The sequence below is a fragment of the Chroicocephalus ridibundus genome, chromosome 2 (genome assembly GCF_963924245.1).
Source record: "Chroicocephalus ridibundus chromosome 2, bChrRid1.1, whole genome shotgun sequence".
Taxonomy (NCBI): domain Eukaryota; kingdom Metazoa; phylum Chordata; class Aves; order Charadriiformes; family Laridae; genus Chroicocephalus; species Chroicocephalus ridibundus.
In genome coordinates, this window is record NC_086285.1 from 160,293,428 (window position 1) to 160,310,831 (window position 17,404).

Consider the following 17,404-nt stretch of genomic DNA (forward strand, 5'->3'; position numbering starts at 1 on the left):
ATGCCTCACCACTGACCAGGTCTTGGGCTTGTCCTCAGTCCACCCAGAGCACACAGGGTCTCTCATGTAGGCCAACAGCAACAACAGGTTTTACACTGAAGACACTTTGCAATTAGAGGAAAACAGGCAACTTGCCTGAAACAGGCGCCAAAGCGCCAGGAGGGCAATTAAGTTGTTTTCTTCATACAAGCAGCACCTTCATCAAGTAGCTCCTAATATGTTCACCTACAAGAGTAGCCATAATTCCTCTCTTCCTTCTGTTTTACCTTTCACAGCACAGTTACTCCTCTTCCTTCTCCCTTTCGCAGCTTTATTTCCAACATCTCCCTTGCCTCCTTCTCCAGCTTGGCTGCTGGTTTATCACTGGCCACTGGCACTGCATTCACAGCTGCTGGCTTCTTCCGTGCACCATTGCTACTCTTACCTTACTCTAAAAAAAAATTGGCTTTATGGCTTATTTCCCGCCTCCCTTTCTTTTTTTTTTTTTAACTAAGTGGGCTGAAAACCATTCTTTTTTCCCTCTGGACAAGGCAGAAACCAGACAGGTCCATCTGTTCTCCTTGCAGGATCAGTGACAAAGAGACTGCATGGACACCCAAAAATTACATCCCACTCTTCAACAGAGCTGACAGCTCTGAAGAAATGACCATATTGTAATTACGTTTTTAAATAACTCAGAGATACAGCTAGATATTTGTGCTCTGGAGAGGATAACATTGACTTGGGGAGCTTTCCAGACAAAAAAACAAAACAAAACAAACGCCAAAACCTAAATTTTGGCACTTATCATTTGGCTACCAATGTAGGGACTATGTTGTCCAGAGGAACCAGCAACAATTTCTGACCCCAGTCCTGCAAAGCTATGCTACATGAGCTTTTGTTTCTGCATCCACAGGGAGCCTGGGGGACATCAGCAGAGTCCCACAGGAGCACAAGGTGAACCTAAGAGGCACCACAACAAGATTTAGCAACAAGACTGAATCAGAATCCAACACTGCAAAAATTTGGTGATCTTCATTCATGTATTTACCTGCTCTGTGAAAGGTACTCCAGACTTAAGACAGCATGAGATTTTAATATTCGGGGCAGTTATCTCAAGGCCAAAAAGGATGGCTCTGTTTTAACCTCCTGTCCAGAGTACTTTGTAAAGTTATTATCCCCGCAAGGCCTTCAACAATGCAATTAGGATAAGATTCATCTCACTTAAAGTTAGTGTTTGTAATGTAGGTGTCTACATCTAAGCCATGTATTGAAGATCCCATTATAGTCAAGGGATATCTTTTTTTTTTTTTGGTATCATCTCCGGTAATCAGGATGTGATTTATTAGTGTCACCACTTAACTTCAGGATGAGTTGAACAGTTACCAATACTCCTATAGCAGTTGTCTATACTGGCTACTGAGGAGATTGAAATGACTTGGCCATATTTCGACATTTACAGGGAAAGCACCTACATTTAGTCCTAAGAATCCCAGCCCAATTACTATTACTGCTAATACTTATGTTATTATTATAATAATAATGCATATAACATTATGACGTTAACAATCCAGTTAAGAAACAACTGAATCTCTTTTTCCTGAGTTACTTCATCTCGTTTGCTTATCTGTTGCTAAATTTAAATAAAAAACAAACCACAAACCCAACATATTCCTGGTTATAAGTTGAAGTCCTGCTTCATCACCAGCCAAGAATACACAGAATTATTGATTTAAGCCCATATTTTGCAGCTAAGCTACAGCCTGCGGCTGCCTTTTGCAAAATCCTCCAAGTTTGGTTTAAAAATGACAAGCGGAAAATTGATAATTTCTTGTGCAAATTCTTCCAGCAGATATCTGGAATACCTTATCTATAGCCTGAATTTATCTTGCAGCGTCTTCCAACCATTGCTATATCATCATTTATGCAATTAAAAAGCCCTCTACTCTAACAGAAACTCCGAGTCTTCATAGCCTGGAACAAACACTGATGGAGCACTGAGATTAACACTTATAAACACATTATCTACTTCAAGTTGCTTGGAAATTAACTCATGGTAGAATAAGTGAAAACAAGCACTGCCAATGAAGACGAGCACTGACACATTTCCATCTGCCCAAAATCTCTTTTCTTCACTCATCCTAATAACGTTTTCTTTAGAGTTACTGTTTCCAGAAAACTGTAAGACATGGCTCTACAACAGAAGAGTTTTTCGATGGCCTCCAGCAAAATGTTGCTTTGGAGGTGATAATGTCCTGCTTTGGTCTCCGACAGCAATGTTGTGTTCTCACCGCATTTCCTGGGGAAGGTGGTGATTCAGGCAGTAAGACACAGCGTTCAGTCCTGCCCACCTGCTCGCTCACTAGAGAAAGCTGCTGTCCATTTGTTGTTGCACCAGGAGCTCACATCCTTTATTTTTCTTGGTTAACATCACTGGCAGCAAATGGAGCTGCAAACCAGGACCTCGTATTATCATCTCGACTCCGGCAGCAACAGCTGCAGGTATGGTTCAGGCTGTGTATGAAGCAGCATGCAGATCTTGGAGTAGCCTGTATGTGGTGCTCCCAAACATCTTCCTCCTACCACTAAACCCAGGAATTTGGATAAACTTAAGGGGCTTAGTTTCTACCCTTTCTGGGAAGAGAGATGGGTGTCCACCTCCACTTCATGTTCCTTCTTTCTGGAGAGAACAGCTGAGTCACCGCAAGAAATCTGTCACCTACGCAGGTCATCAATAAATCACTCTTTCCCTAACACCACCATCACCCCTAGAGCAAAGAGTGATCGGGAGCAGTGACTCAGAAGTGCGTGGGTCTGAATCACAACAACTCTAAGAACTTCTCCTACAGCGACACTGTTTGCGCAGGGACTCTAACTTCGGGCCGTGCCCAAAGCCACAGGCTGGTCCAGCGGGAGCACCTTACCACCGGATGCCAAATTCAACATCAGGAGCTGTGCAACCAAAAAAGAAACACTAATGGTGATGAAACACAAGGTGAGTCAGAGATAATTCCTGCACCTAAACTACCTAACACCATATGGACAAAGTGATTCCTATTGAATCCCTACTCTGAGAGAATTAGAGGCACAATTTTAATCCTGACAGAGGTGTGAACTCAATGCCAAAGTCCAGGAAGTTTAAAAAAAAAGGATAAAAAAGACCAAAAAGTAAATACAGCTATATCTGGGTAAGAAACAAATTGTCATGTTTGCTCCATCAACCTGCTATCAGTGCTTAGGCCAACTGAATTTAAATCGCGCTGAATGACTGTCATAGTGACATGAAGTATGAAAGGTTGAGGGGTCACCCACAAAGCAGAGCTGGATGATCCAGTGCTGGGATCCAGAGATGGGAAAGTCAGGAGGAGTTGCAGAGCAGGGATAAATTACTGGACACTGAATGGTTCTTCTGAATGTTGAAAAATTGGTGGAAATGTCAAATTACAACATCAGTAAAAAATTGAGAAGTCATTGGGAAAGGTTTCCTATTTTCAATGAACTCTACTGACTACACTAAAGATTATCCCTAGCATTTCCCAGTGTCCGTACTCCAAACACAGGCAACACTGGTGCTAGTTAGCCTTTTGTCAAGCAGCTTGCTTTGTGGTTAATATGAGCCTTGTTTCCTCCACTGTGGGCTCACCTGCCCAACTTCTGTCCAGATGTTACATCTCGTTTCTGTCCATGTATATCCAGGATTGAACGGAGTGGGGAGGAAGAAGAGTCTCCATGACTCCAGGCCCAGAAGTCTGCCCATTATGAAAAATGTATAAACAACATATTCCGTGAAGTGCAACAAAATCTATCACGCCTCACAATATAAAGTAGTTCAAACCTTGGAGATGCACAAAACTGAACTGGACACAGCCCTGAACAACCTGATTTGACTTTGAAGTTAGCCCTGCTCTGCAGATTGGACTGGAGACCTCTAAACCCTTCCAAACTAAACAGTTTTATGATTGCAATTGTCAACTCCCTCCTGCAGCCCCAACAGCAGAGAGGACCCACACCAAGAAGTGGGCAGACCGTGCTTTGCTTGCCCAACTTCCCCAGCTGATCTGCACTGTATTTGTTAACTAAATAACTGCATTTATGAGGGAGGAAAAAAACCGCTCTCCACTTTGGAGAGCAAGGAGAGGAGGAAAGACCCCATGCTTGTACAAGCCAGCTCCCAAAGTGAAGGAAACAGTCCACAAACACCATGGTGTGAGCACTGGCACCTCTGGGACGGGCTGGTGCTCACTTGCTGTCTTGCAAGGGGATCTCCATCTCTCCTATTTCCCCCATTCCTCAAGGTGGGAGGGCAAGTTTGTGGTGGCACAGAAGTATCTCACCAGAGGTGCAGGACCTTGACTTTGGCCTCTGGCAGTAGCAGAATATCAGTAGAAAAACTAAAAGATTTTGTAGTGGGTCCAGAGCGAGCTTGTGGTGCAGAAGCCAAATCCAATTGTTCTAACTTTAATAGATTTACTTTACATTTGCACTGACATGGCTAAAAGAGGTTGCTGGCTCAGTATTTCTGCAAAAACAAGCAAAACACAAACTAGCAGCTGTTAAAGGAATACGCCACCACCCAAAACCACTTCCTTATGACAGGGCATTTTCACGCGTTCAAATTTTGTACAGCTCTCTGATGATTTCAGTATTAGGTTCAATTATGCTAGTTTCCTGATTCAGCTGGTGTGCGGAAGTGAATATGTCCTCCAAAATACTGAACGGTGCATACATATCTACAAAGTCTCCAGCTTTACAGAGAAAACTATAGTACATGAAAACAGTCTAAGCTGAATGTCCCCCACAATCACCTTCATTCAACCCAGGCCATTCAAATTGACCTTCTACATTTGTTACAGGCTTCAAAAGGACAATGTCCAAGCCACTCACAAAGTGGTTTCTGGTCTTTAAAAGACACCTTGTAGAAAGCTGTGCTGTCTGTTTGTTGATTTGGAGAGATAATTTTGAGTGGTGGAGACAAGGGGAGCAATGTAAATGGACAGAAATTCAGGAATAGGAAGAAGCACGACTGCTGCCGGCAAACTCCCACTGCAGTAACTCCTGTGCCCAGGGAAATCACGAATGGCCACAAGAAGACGCAGGGAGAACCGAGTCAATCACAGTTTTTAGATGTGAAGCTCAGTACAAGATGTAGTTATGTCTGAGTTTGAGTATGACCTCAAGATCAACTTCAACTATGATTATAAATCAAGAGGACATTTATGGGAGGGCTCAGGGAGACAGACCTGAGAACCAAGGAAAGGTGGAAAGGTAAGCTCAAGACTCCCAACGAGGGAAAACTCTTAAAGCTACTGAGATCAGCAGCATAAATAGGATGATAAAACTGAGGACATCAACTACACCACCATATTTTTCTTTGGCCTAATGTCAGGGATGACTGTAGGCCTGTCACAGCCTGTGCTAATAGGCAGCCACATATGTACAGCTCTTGAGGAAAGGGAAGTAAAATTTTATGTTGAGCCTAATATCAATAAGAGCCGATGTAACAGTAAGACTCGTATTCCTCTCGCCTTTAGAGGAAATACTCGACTCTCTGAAAATGGCTTGTACTGCAGTCATTTACCAGAGATCAGGTCACCTCGGTCCTGCTACAGACAATGGAGGGTTGCTCAGTGGAGCTGAAGCTGTGATTTATTTCCATGTAAATCAGACCCCTATATCTGGTTGGATGAATTGCACCGTAAAATCTATTGACTGTATTGACTAGATCTCTACTGACTATAAAGAGAACTTAAATGCCTATTGCACGCATAGACCCATACATTAATACATCTAAATTTCGTTACCTTAATGTGGCTTTGAGTCCTGCCTCTCAGGCAAAAAGTTTCCCATCCCTCAAGAGTTTTTGGTGTAAATATCCAAATCCAAGTTAGTCACCCGAGTTCTCCTTTGTAGTCAGTGGAAATTTTCAGGCACTGCAAAAGGTGATTAATCTCACCTATTTTAGAATCACCTTTAGGATGAGATTAATTGCACTCCAGAAATTTCTATTTCCTGGTTTTTTTCAGCAGCTATAAAAGGAGTCCAGACAGCTACCTCAGATAAGGCGCCAGATGGATGGATCTCATTGTGAAGGTTGAGAGACAGCCTCTCAAGCCCTGATGAAAAGCAGGGAAACAAATACAGTTGCTTTAAGTAATTTAGCACTGAAGAGAATAGCGTATTTTAGAATGTACTATGCAATAATGCCATATTCTGAAACTGCTACGAGTATGCATCTGCTAGACCCCACCTCTGTGCAGTGTCATTGCACCCAGGACCTGACATGGTAATGGAGCAACATCTACAATAACAAGTGAGACAAAATCAGGAGAAATGTCCAAATATCAGCACCAACGCAACTAGCAATATCTTCTTGTGTGTATTACAAAAATGATAAGAAATTTGGTAATGAAGGATCAGTGGGCTCTTCCTCCTGGCTTAGTACCACAAAAACCATTTTTTTGTTAATATGTCAAGATGTGGGGGTGAAGTATTTGAACTTCCACAGGAGTTTGATCCGCACAAGGAATGTTGGAACAGAGAAGGCAGAAGCCTTGGTAAAGTCCCATGAACAGAAAAGGAAAGGGTATAGAAAATAAAGCGTGTTATTGGATGCACACATAGGGTGAAATATTATTTCAATGGGACAAAATTTCTTGGGGTTTTATCTAAGTCAAAGGCCTTATCCCAAAGCAAAGTGCCTTTTTTGCATAGACACAGGAGGATATCCTCAAAGTGGCAAGATCTCACGTATAACAATTATGTCTATGTCATCCAAAGATGCTCGGTCCTGCTCTCTGTCCGCGAGGGCAGCTGGTGTGACCAGTGCCCATACCACTGACCTCACTTGCCTCCAAAGCAGGGAGCCACATGCAGACTCCTACGGGGAGTGGTCCCAGGTCTGTGGCAACACCTGGTCTGTGCCCAGTCACTCAGCTGTCTGAGACTAAAACCATGGCAGAGGTCATCCAGCAATGTTGTGTTACTGGCCAGTGCGTGCCGCTACTCGGGAACATCCCCAGCACGGCTCTGCCAATTAGTCTAGAGACAGTTAATGACTACTCTAGGCATAAGAAAAACTGCTGCCATATCTGCAGTGCGAGGATGGTCCTGAGCAGTGACCCTGTCCATCTGGTGTCACTGCACAGATGATGTGTGTGGTCTGATCAGGGAGCTTCAACCAGTTGCGTGCATTGAAATTCTTCCAGCATGTCTCACAAGAGCAGCAGTGTTAGCAAAGGTAGAAGAGCAAATTCCAGTTCTTGTAATTACCTTCCTAAATTAATTCCCCTGCAATTTCAATCAGCTGCTCTTGACATTCCCTCCTCAGGGTGTAATCCCTCCTCATAAACACTCTGAGCAGTGCATGGAGAGGCATGAGGGGAACAAAGATAAGCAGAGCTGATGCTGCACTGCTGAGAGCCTGGTGGGCAGCTCCCCACCGTGCGCTTCGGGGATTTCACTATCAGTCCCTCAACAGCTGTACTTGCTTCTCCTCCATCCCTACTGAAAACAGAAAATTTTAGACTCTCTATTTACAGTCAGGGGGGAATGCCCTGTAAAAAATCTTCTGGTTAAGGATTAACATCTCTGTCCTTCACCTGAAATTAGGTATAACCCAAATCTAATGGCTCCCATAAAATATACAAGAACTAGGACTTGGGTGGATCGGGGCATTTAAGCCTTCAGCGTTGCTTTAGATCTACTCTAGCGGCGGACGGCACTACGAACATTGAATTATTTTGTTACAGGAGATAAACACTTACCATGTCAAAAGCATGGAAGATCTGAGATGGGAAGATAACAATTAAATGCATATCACCGAACTAAATGGATAAACATATCCCAGCAATCAGGTTTTACCAAAAAGAAATGAGGAAATATTTGGTGTTTTGACATACGTGCAATGTCTCATAAAATCTTAGTTCTGGTATTAATTCACATGACCGGGAGAAACTACATGAAATGAAAAACTGGCTTCAGAGCTATAAATAAACCCATAACAAATGACACCGTACTAAGCAGGAAGGGGGAAGTTGTTATTTAGTGAAATGCTGAATGGATTTTCTTAGTTCTGGTCTTATTAAGTGCTTCCTTAATGATCTACAAAAAGAATTAAATTAAATGTTAACAAAATTACGAGGTACTAATCTGGAAGGTGATCAAAACACCAGTGAGGACAGAAGAAAGTAAATATGAAAAGCATCTGGGATTAGACAACACCGCTGGAAAGTCAACATGACAATCACAAACTAATACAGCTTGGCGAAGGAATGCAAAACGCATCCATACAGCTCTCAGAAAGAATTCTGAACACAGGGAGGACAAGCAAGGTGCAAGCATTCATAGCATGAAATAAAGCCTGTAAAGTCAAAGGAAGACAGACAACAGCCAACCCAGGCAGGATTATGATTCCTCCCGTCACTGCCATACAATGGACCTGTAATGCTCCACCACCACGTACCAGCAACCTAGAAAAAGCAGGAAAAACTATAGCAAGATTAATGCATTTAGGAGAAGGGAGTGAGAGCATATGCCACCCCAAGAGAGACACTGGATGCTTCGGATGTCAGGGTCTCAGCATCTCTCCAAACTGAGATTTAGCAGTGATGGAGATAGTCAACTCCACCTCAGCATGGTTTTTAAAAGCCACACAAATGAGCAAAAGGCAGCACCTGTAAGGAGGGCAAGGTGTTATCCTGGTGACTATAACCAGAGGTGGCTATTAAGGTAGGGGAGGGATGAAGGCCTGTGATGGGTCCTGTGGAGAACAGTAGCTTAGGACGATCACGCACAGCCCAAGTAGAGCAGCAGGTTGGTTGTGCAGAGGAAGATGATGATACCTAGTGCTACTTTCCACCAAATCTCAGTCACGCCCTTCTGCTTTGGCTGCGTCACCTTGGATAAGTTCCTCCTGACGTCAGTGGGACCTTTCACTTGCTCCAAGTTAAACATGCTCTTAAGTAGTTTGCTCACTTAAGGCTGGAGAAGGTAATTTATAGATTTCCAGCCTGAAAGTTCTCCCACAGTGCCCTTTTCCAAAGTAGGTTACCAGGAACCTAAATATCCCTGGGCATGTCCCTCTCTCCACAGAAAATGCTAAATTTCCCAACTATCATCTTAAGACAGAAGGCAGCATATACTTAACGGCTCCTGTGGACCATATTCCTTGTAAAGCTATTAATATTTAAGTTATCCCATTTAACAGAGTATCTGCCAGAAGCAATAGCAGATGCAACGTCTCCGTGCCTTCATTCCTTCTGTAAAATTCCATGCACAAGAAGGGAATATAACGTTATTAAATACAAGAATAAACATTATCATTTATTTATACCATGCAAGGCTGATCATAGTAGTACCCAACCACCCAGCTGCCTGGCTGTATCAAAGGTCACCAATCTATTATGTTTCTAAATAAGATATAACTGATCTTCACACTCACTTGACTGATTTTGTTTAGAAAGTTTCTTACGGTTGTTAAATTAGATCCAAAATATTCAAATTCAGACCTTGTCCTTGAATATACAAGCCATCACCTGACCTTGCACATATATCTCAATGCTGGAAAGGACCAAGAAGTACAGAACTGTGCTCTACATACATGCACAGGTTTGTATGTTGGCAAAGCTATCAATAAAGATGATTTAATCCAGAAAAGTTTGAAGACAAGGAGCCCCAAAGAAAGAACAGAAAGATGCCCCGTGAGTAAATGCCTTTGGGGTCATGTTTGGGAGAAGTAGGAACTGCTGGGGCACCTTCATGTTCACTCAAGCACACAGTGGTATATAACTGGCATTATATGTATGTGAGGATTTTTTAAGCCAGCTGTTAATATGCATAGTCCTTAGTTACTATTATTTCCATTAGGTTTGTTTTGAATGTTTCTACATTCTGCACCAAAACGAGAGAAATGGGTGTGGAAGGTCTCTCCCTGCTCATTTTTGAAACGTTTCCCCAATCTCCATCTCAGCTTAAAACAAGAAGTAAAACTCATGTGACCTCTCCACCTGGCAGCCGACCCAGAGGTGCCCAGACCCTGCTGTGCCCCATGATGATCTGATGATGTTTGCTGTGAGGAGCAAAGAGAGGCACGAGAAGAAACTGAGATGGCTTTTACAAGCCGAGTGGTACCTCCAACCAGACTACCTACCACCCCTAGCTGCTGCGCTGCAGATATTGCAATAACTCTAGTCCTGGGCTTTATCATTAAAGGACCATCGGACTAGACGATCTTTGAAGGTCCCTTCCAACCCAACAGATTCTATGATTCTATGACTTGATTCTATGACTTGATTCCAGGACTGCTGGGGCAGCACTGAGATGATGCTACTCTTCACTACCAAGTTTCTCAAAAGAGAAGAAAAACACCATTTTCTGGCTGTTGGAATGGTTTTGCTGTATCACCTCTGGTCAAAATGATGAAATTTGGGACTGCTCAGTTTCACAGAAATTACACCAGGGGCTATGACTATTTTCTGAGGGTCTCATTCCTCGGCTGAGCTGGCGGCATCAAAAGACTGGCTGCTGAGTGTTTGCTGTCGCTGTCATCACCGATGCTCGCCCACACATCGCACCTTCCCTCATGCATCACCGGCCACGGTGGATCTCAACACCCATCCAGATGAGGCTGCACCATGTGGTGTGCACAGCGGATTGCACTTGCAGGAGGGCACTCAGGGACCTGCATCCCCAGGGATTTCGGGGGGACACTGAGCTGCATGCCTGTGCTCCAGGCAGCCTTGAGCCTGCAGCTCCGGCAAGCCCATCAAACAGGCATGAAGCAGCACCAAAACTCAGCAAGTTAGCAGCGTAGCCATGGCAACACCAAGGGCACAAGCTGACCGACCCGATCCATGGGTACCCACTATGGGAGTGGGTCTCGCTGTCAGCACCAACACCCTAGCAAAGAGTTATGAGACTGTAGGTGAAAACACACCTATTCCCACCAAAGTGTCAGGTCTATCATTTCAGCTCTGGAGCTGAAACAAGCGTTGGGCATCTACGAGCTGCTGAATCAATTCTGAGGCTATGGTTGTGGCTGGCAAACTGCTCAGATTATACATTCTGTGGCTCCCCCAGGTTCTGCTGACCCTTCTCGTTCCCACCAGCAAACCCCAGGTGTCAGCAGCTGGTGAGCACAGCCTGCCATGCCAGCTGGTCCCAGCAGCTGAGATGATACAGTCGCATCTCACTAAACCGCACACAGACCCAGGGCACACTCCGCAAGCCTCGACGGAGATGCAATAGCAGAGGTGTGCGGTGAGGTCTCCAATGACTAAGACTTCATTATTTTTTACAAAGTATACTGCAGAATATTTATCCATGCATTACAATGGATTAGCATAAATAATTAAAACAGAACTCGTATTGGCGAGCACATGAGCAAAGGGCAATTGCTAATGGACCAGGCTTGCTCTGCTGCTCTGGGGACTCACTTAGACACACAAGTCTGTGCCAAACGGGACAAGGAAGGATTCATATTTGTCCTTCTTACCCCGACCATGTTCCCATCTCAGCCCAGATGGCTGACACAGGCTGACGGATCAACACATCTTACGGAGCACCTCCCGAAGGGCAAAGAGGAGTATAATGGAAAGTCCCCAGACCTTCAACCTGTTCTCCGAGTCCCTCAACACTCTTTTCCGCAAACAACCCACCCACAATCAGTCATGCAAGAGGTGCTCGCTGGTGCTTCCCAGAAACACTGACGGTTTGATGGATCGCGTGACTCTGCCTCGTCTTTTTATTCCAGGCATTAAAAGGTATTGAAATAAGATGGCATGGCAAATAGGGAAGGGTTTTCAAGTGTTCCCCATGGCTTCCCTCTCCCATCGGCAGGTATGCCATGGTGAACCACATCAGCAGAGGGCAGCCACTATTGCACGCTTTCACAAAAAAGAAAACCTGATCCCAAGCCTTTTCCTAGTCTTATTTTCCCATGAAAGTAAAGTCTGTAGCTGTCTAAGAGGATGGTATGAAAATAAGAGTATCTCCTAGCTACTTCTCCTTCAGCCTCTCTTTTCTTTAAGTCAGGTTGAAAATTTTCCACAAATTGATCTGAATTTTGTTACCTTTCTGGACTCTGTCCATTATCCACCAAAGAGTTAGTGCTTACAATTAAAAAGAAACTGGAAAATAAAAATCTTACCTGTTTTCAATTTTCCATTTGATTCCTTTATGCTTCTGTGCATAAAGTGTTTGGATGGCTCGTGGAGGCCAACAGGTCTCCAGTTGGTCTCCCTGGCCAAAGCACGCATCCCACGAGGCACAACCGCAGGGGTTTCCTGCAATATATTGTGCTGCACAACACAAAGGGAAACACCCCGCAGGAACAGCAGTTATCCCTACAGGGGCACCAGCTCAGAAAAGAGCAGCGATAGATTGTAGCCCGACCCACAACCCCCAAGAGACGTTTCCAAATTAAAAACCTCAAAGCTTAAACCAGATTTTATTTATTTTAATTTTTTACTGAAAATGTTCTGCAGGAGTTTAGCTTTACAGAGGCGAAATTTTTTTCATGGGAAAATCAATTTTCTCTTCCCAACTATGCCATTAAGATATTGCCATATTGCCAAGAAGTCTGTGAACCCTGGTGTCCTAGCAGAGGGGAACTTCATGGGTGTGAGGTAAATCTCATGCCTAGCAGAGCTGCCAGAGAATAAACGTTTTCAGATGGTGAAGGAAACAGAATCAGCGTCTTTGGGACCAAATCACCTTTCTCTTCGCTATAAGGATAGGCTTGGACAAACTCACTTGTGCAGAACAAAGAAGGAGGAAGAATCGCAAGGAAAATATCTCATGTCGCTTTCCGTAAATCACTGCCAGTGAAAGCAGAACACTAAAATTGCCATCAGGAATTTACCCCTTTCTCCCCTGCATCTTTGTCTCCAGGGCTTGGTAGTCCCCGATCACATTTATGCATTCTCATTGAATTATTTCAATACATTGAATCATTTCAGTAGATCTAACCCCACCTAAACCAAAGTGAGTGTTTACAACAGGCACTGCATCAAACCATATTTATGTGCACATTATAGCAGTGAGATACACACAGGATCATGACCCCTTTGCAGCCATATGGGTATCACTGTGCGACTTAACGAGATCCCATCTGTACCACCCTTGTAAAAGTTCTGGCATCCAAAGCTTTTGCAAAGGCCTCGAAAAGCCCCTTCCTGTCCCCACCCAACACCCTCGGCGTGTCCTGGGAGTCACAACCTTTTTCCATCAGGAGCTTCCCACCACCTAAACCCTGGGATATACAGAGCACAGGAGTCCTTTGCATCATCTCTTCATTAAACGCCTCTGAATGCTTGGGTCTGTAAGGCGTTCATCACATCCACCCATGCTGCAAACCCTTTTTTGGCCCTCGGCTGCTTATTCTCTCGGCTTTTTCGTATCCGAGAGCAACCTTCTTACTCTTAATTTTGGCTGCATGTTATTTATCGCAAAGTTACTCAGAAGATTGAGACAAAGTGTAACGTGTCATTAAGATAAATGGGACTCTTCCTGAAAATTAAAACAGCATCAAATTTGTATTTTTTTTTATGGAAAGGCTGGCAATCTCTCACCTACCCAAGGGAAAGTGTGAACAGTTCTAGTGTGAAAAGAAGCACTGGGGGACTGCTGGGATGGCACTACGCAGGGTCACAGCAGCACCTCCAACATGAGAGAGACTCCTTTTCAGAAAGAAAAAAAAATGTTAAAAGACAATTCATTTGAAAGCAAGAACAAAGAGTCTGGATCCATCAGCTTAGGTGCTGCTTCCCCATGGCACTGCTCCTGCTCTCCAGCAAGTCATCGTTCTCCAGTCGCAGGAACAAGCTCTGAAGCCTGTCAGCGAGATCTCAGCACACTCTTCCATCGCTTTCGGCAGATTTCTTTTGTAGAGTTCGATCCTACAGTGAGGTAAAGAGCCCACAACTTTCACTGAGTTCAGGAGGAGCTGAGACTGAACAGAAACACAGTGTGGCTAAGGGTAGCCTTGGACTACTGAGCCCCCCAGGGTGTCCTGGGAAAGGATGGGATGTCTGTGCTGGGGAGCGGGACTTGTGTATTTTACTTCCTATAAGGATAAGGACTCCAAAAAGTGGGTTTTTTTTAATTAAAGTTGAATTTGGCACTGATTGTCTTAACAAGACTGCTATTGACTTCTATGAGAGCAGGTCAGACCCACATCTCAGTTTTGAGCAGCCACCAAAGACAAGCTGGCCACATAGTGCATCAGGTCCACAACCAAGAAGGATCAAACCTTACAAACATGCTGATTTTTTTCCCGTTCTATGATTCATGTTGCATAAGGATCTTAAGGTTTACCACACATCTGGAGAGCTATCTAAAATGAATGTTGAGACTTGGAAATTCTTAGACCATTGCAAATAAACGCGAATCTCACCTCGTCTCAGCCTTTCTAGACTCATCCACCGTCCTGTTACGTATAGCCAGACATGAGCCTGGGCATGGATTTAACCCAGCTGCCACAGCTGGGCCACAGAGAGATGCCAAACTGCTCATAAAGCCCCACTTATGCAATTGGGGGGGGGGGTGTTAATTAAGGCAGGATAAACGGGGAGCCCCTCTGTCTAGACGTGGCTCTCCCCAACAAGAAACAGCGTTACACAACACTGAGCACGATCGAACAGCAAGCTCCGGACCAAAGACTCTTCCCAGCACAACCCACCCCAAACGCTGTCACCGCCTGCCTGCTAGCGCAGGGCTTCCTACAGCAAAAAAAGGGGCGAAAGAACTGAAAAAGTGTCACGGCATCCAGCGTCCGCATTTTCACAGAAATGAAGCTGGAAAGCAGGAACCTGTGTCCCAAGATGGACTTTACGAAAACACTGACAAGAGGGGAGCAGAAATGAGTGAGTGGCACAAGCAGCACTTTAGTAGCGAACGCTGCCTTTTACTCCTCACCCAGGGCTAAATCCCTGCAAACATCAATGAGAAATTTGCCTGAAGGTAAAATCACAGCCCTGCACTCAAGGTGTTTATTGGCAAGTGCAAAGACTACACGGATGGTCAGGACTTCCCAAGATCCAGCTCCAGGCTCACAGCCCATGCAGCCGAGAGCACTTTGTTTGACTTTGGCAAATAAACCAATTTCAGAAATCATTGCTTAAATCCTCGATCACAGAGAGCTCCGTAGACGCTATAGCATTAAAGAAAAACAGTAACACCATGATCACTGATAATCCCTTGCGTTTTCAAACACATTCACAACACTAAAGCCCACATTTATTTTAATAGAACCCTGACAACTCCATTCTGGGATGTAAACAGATTTATTTTTTCTACATTCCCTATGAAAACTTAAAGGAACAGAATTTTTAGGAATGCAAAACAGTGGTCATTTATTTGGCTTGTCACCTTTGGGCCACAAAACGAGTTTGTTTCGTCTCAGTTCGCTTGCGGCCAGTTTAAGTTTCTGGCTGACAGCACTGCAAGGCTCGGTTCTCATGCACTGCGGGGTGACGGTGACTCGACCAAAAGCCAACGGTTTTCATTTGACACTTTCAACTACTGAAAGTCGGCTCACTCGGGGTTTATACCAGCCAGTTTAACCGCACGCGATGCTCTAGGCTGAACTGGAGCCGGCAGCGTTCCCCCTTACGCACTTTTGAGCCTTCAAACTGCTCAGCACTCGGGTCTTTCTGGCACCCCTTTTCCAGGGTCTAAGCCACAGGGGCTGGGACATGCCGCTCCAAGGCAAGGCGGGTGTACGCGCAGGGGAGAGACACAGACTTAAAAGCGGCTTGCTCATTTTGGAAAACCCGACGACAGATAATAAATAAATAAATAAACCAACCAACCAACCAGCACACCCCGTAATAAGACCCTTGCTGTACCCCCACCTCGGTGCTGGAGAGAGCCCCCCCGGAGCGCCTGACGCCCAGAATGATAAAGCAAAACGGTGGCCCCCGGGGCGCATCTCCCGGGGGCAACCCCCGGGGCATCCCCCCCCGCCCCCGCCCCGCTCCGCTCTCCGCGGAGGGCAGCGCGCCCGCGTTACTCACACGAAGGCGTGATAGAGCAGCGCCCAGCCGCGGGGTCGCTCCAGGGCGTCGTAGATCAAAGTTTGGATGCGGCGGTACTTGGCGTGGTTCCGCTTCACCGGGCGGCTCAGGGGGGTCTTCGCCAGCAGCCCCAGCCCCGGCGGGCTCCGCTTGCCGCCCTCCTCCTTCCCGCCGCCCTCCAGCAGCAGCGTCCCGTCGCGGTCGGCGCCGGTGCCCAGGGCTAGCGAGCCCTGCTCGGGGTCGCCAACGCCGCCCGCCGCCGCTCGCCGCCCCGCCGCCGCCGCCGCCGCCGCCGCCCCGCCGGCCGCGCTACCGCCCGCCGCGCCGCGCCGAGCCTTCAGCCCCATGGTCGCCGCCGGGCCCCGGAGGCGAGCTGCAGATCGGCGGCGGCAGCCCCGGGAGCCCCAAGGCCATGATCCGAGCTCCCCGCCCCTCCCCCCAAAAAAATGATTTCTTTATCGATGTATATATATATACATGGATGCATATATATATATATGTATATAGGGAGGGAAGGGGGTAAAAAAATAAAGGTGGGATGGGGGAGGCAGTCACATCCCCGCTCACATCCCCGTCAGGTCATCCTCGCCGGCAGGAGCGCGGCGGGCACCTGGGCCGGCGCAAGGGAGGGAAATCATCGCGGAGTTTATTTACCAGCCCGATGCCCGAGCCCCTTCCTCCCCCCCCACCCTCCCCCCCTCCCGCCTCCTCTTCCTCCTCCTCCCAGCTCCTGCCTTCCCCCCCCCGCCCCCCCCCCCCCCCCCCCCCCAAGCCCTCACGTTAGGGAGTGGCCCATTGTATGCAGCCAGCAAATAGCCGGGCGCCCGCCCCCCGCTCCCCCAGCCCCGGGTGTCTAGTCATCCACGCTGCGTGGGGCACCGGCGCCGGCTCTCCGCCACGGGGCCGCTCCCCCCCCTCCCCCGGCCCCGCTTGCCAGCCCCCGACAGCCGCCGCTGGGGCCGCCGGAGCCGAGCGGGGAGATCCCGGCAGCCGGCGGAAGGGGAGACCCCGCTCGACACCCGGGGATCCCCCTGCAGCATCACAGCCCCCCTCCCCCGCTGCGGCTGGAGGGGAGGGAGAGGAGGGGAGGGGAGGGGGAGGGCATCCCCGGCCCCCGGCGGGGGGTTGCTTTCACCGCCGGAGCAGGAAGGAGCGGAGGATGGGGATGAAGGATGCCGGGAGAGGCGGCGGGTGGGCGGCTGGAGGCGCTGCCTGACGATGCGGCTCGTTCCGAGCCCAGCCGGAGCCTCCGCCCGCGGAGCGGGGATTGGGGGTGGGGGACAGCACGGCCGGGCAGCCCCCGGCCCCATCGCGGAGCTGCTTTTTGCACGGGTCTCTTGTGGGAGATGCTCCTCCTGCCCCAGCCCGGGCTGCGGTCCCCAGCCCGGGGCGCTCCCCGAGGGAGCAGCGCC

At 47.0% G+C, this 17,404-nt stretch overlaps 1 protein-coding gene across 3 annotated transcripts in view; it reads right to left on the reverse strand.

The window, feature by feature from the left end:
* The window catches only part of KCNQ3 (potassium voltage-gated channel subfamily Q member 3), a 215,181-nt gene extending 198,462 nt beyond the window's left edge, over positions 1-16,719 (reverse strand). For 2 of the 3 annotated variants that reach the window (XM_063327553.1, XM_063327552.1), the window contains exon 1: positions 15,993-16,718. In XM_063327553.1, the coding sequence (XP_063183623.1) occupies positions 15,993-16,339 (347 nt within the window). In that variant the 5' untranslated portion in view covers positions 16,340-16,718. Of the gene's footprint in view, positions 1-15,992 lie in introns of all 3 variants that reach the window. The other variant, XM_063327551.1, reaches the window with a different exon arrangement.
* Positions 16,720-17,404: the final 685 nt, after the last annotated feature.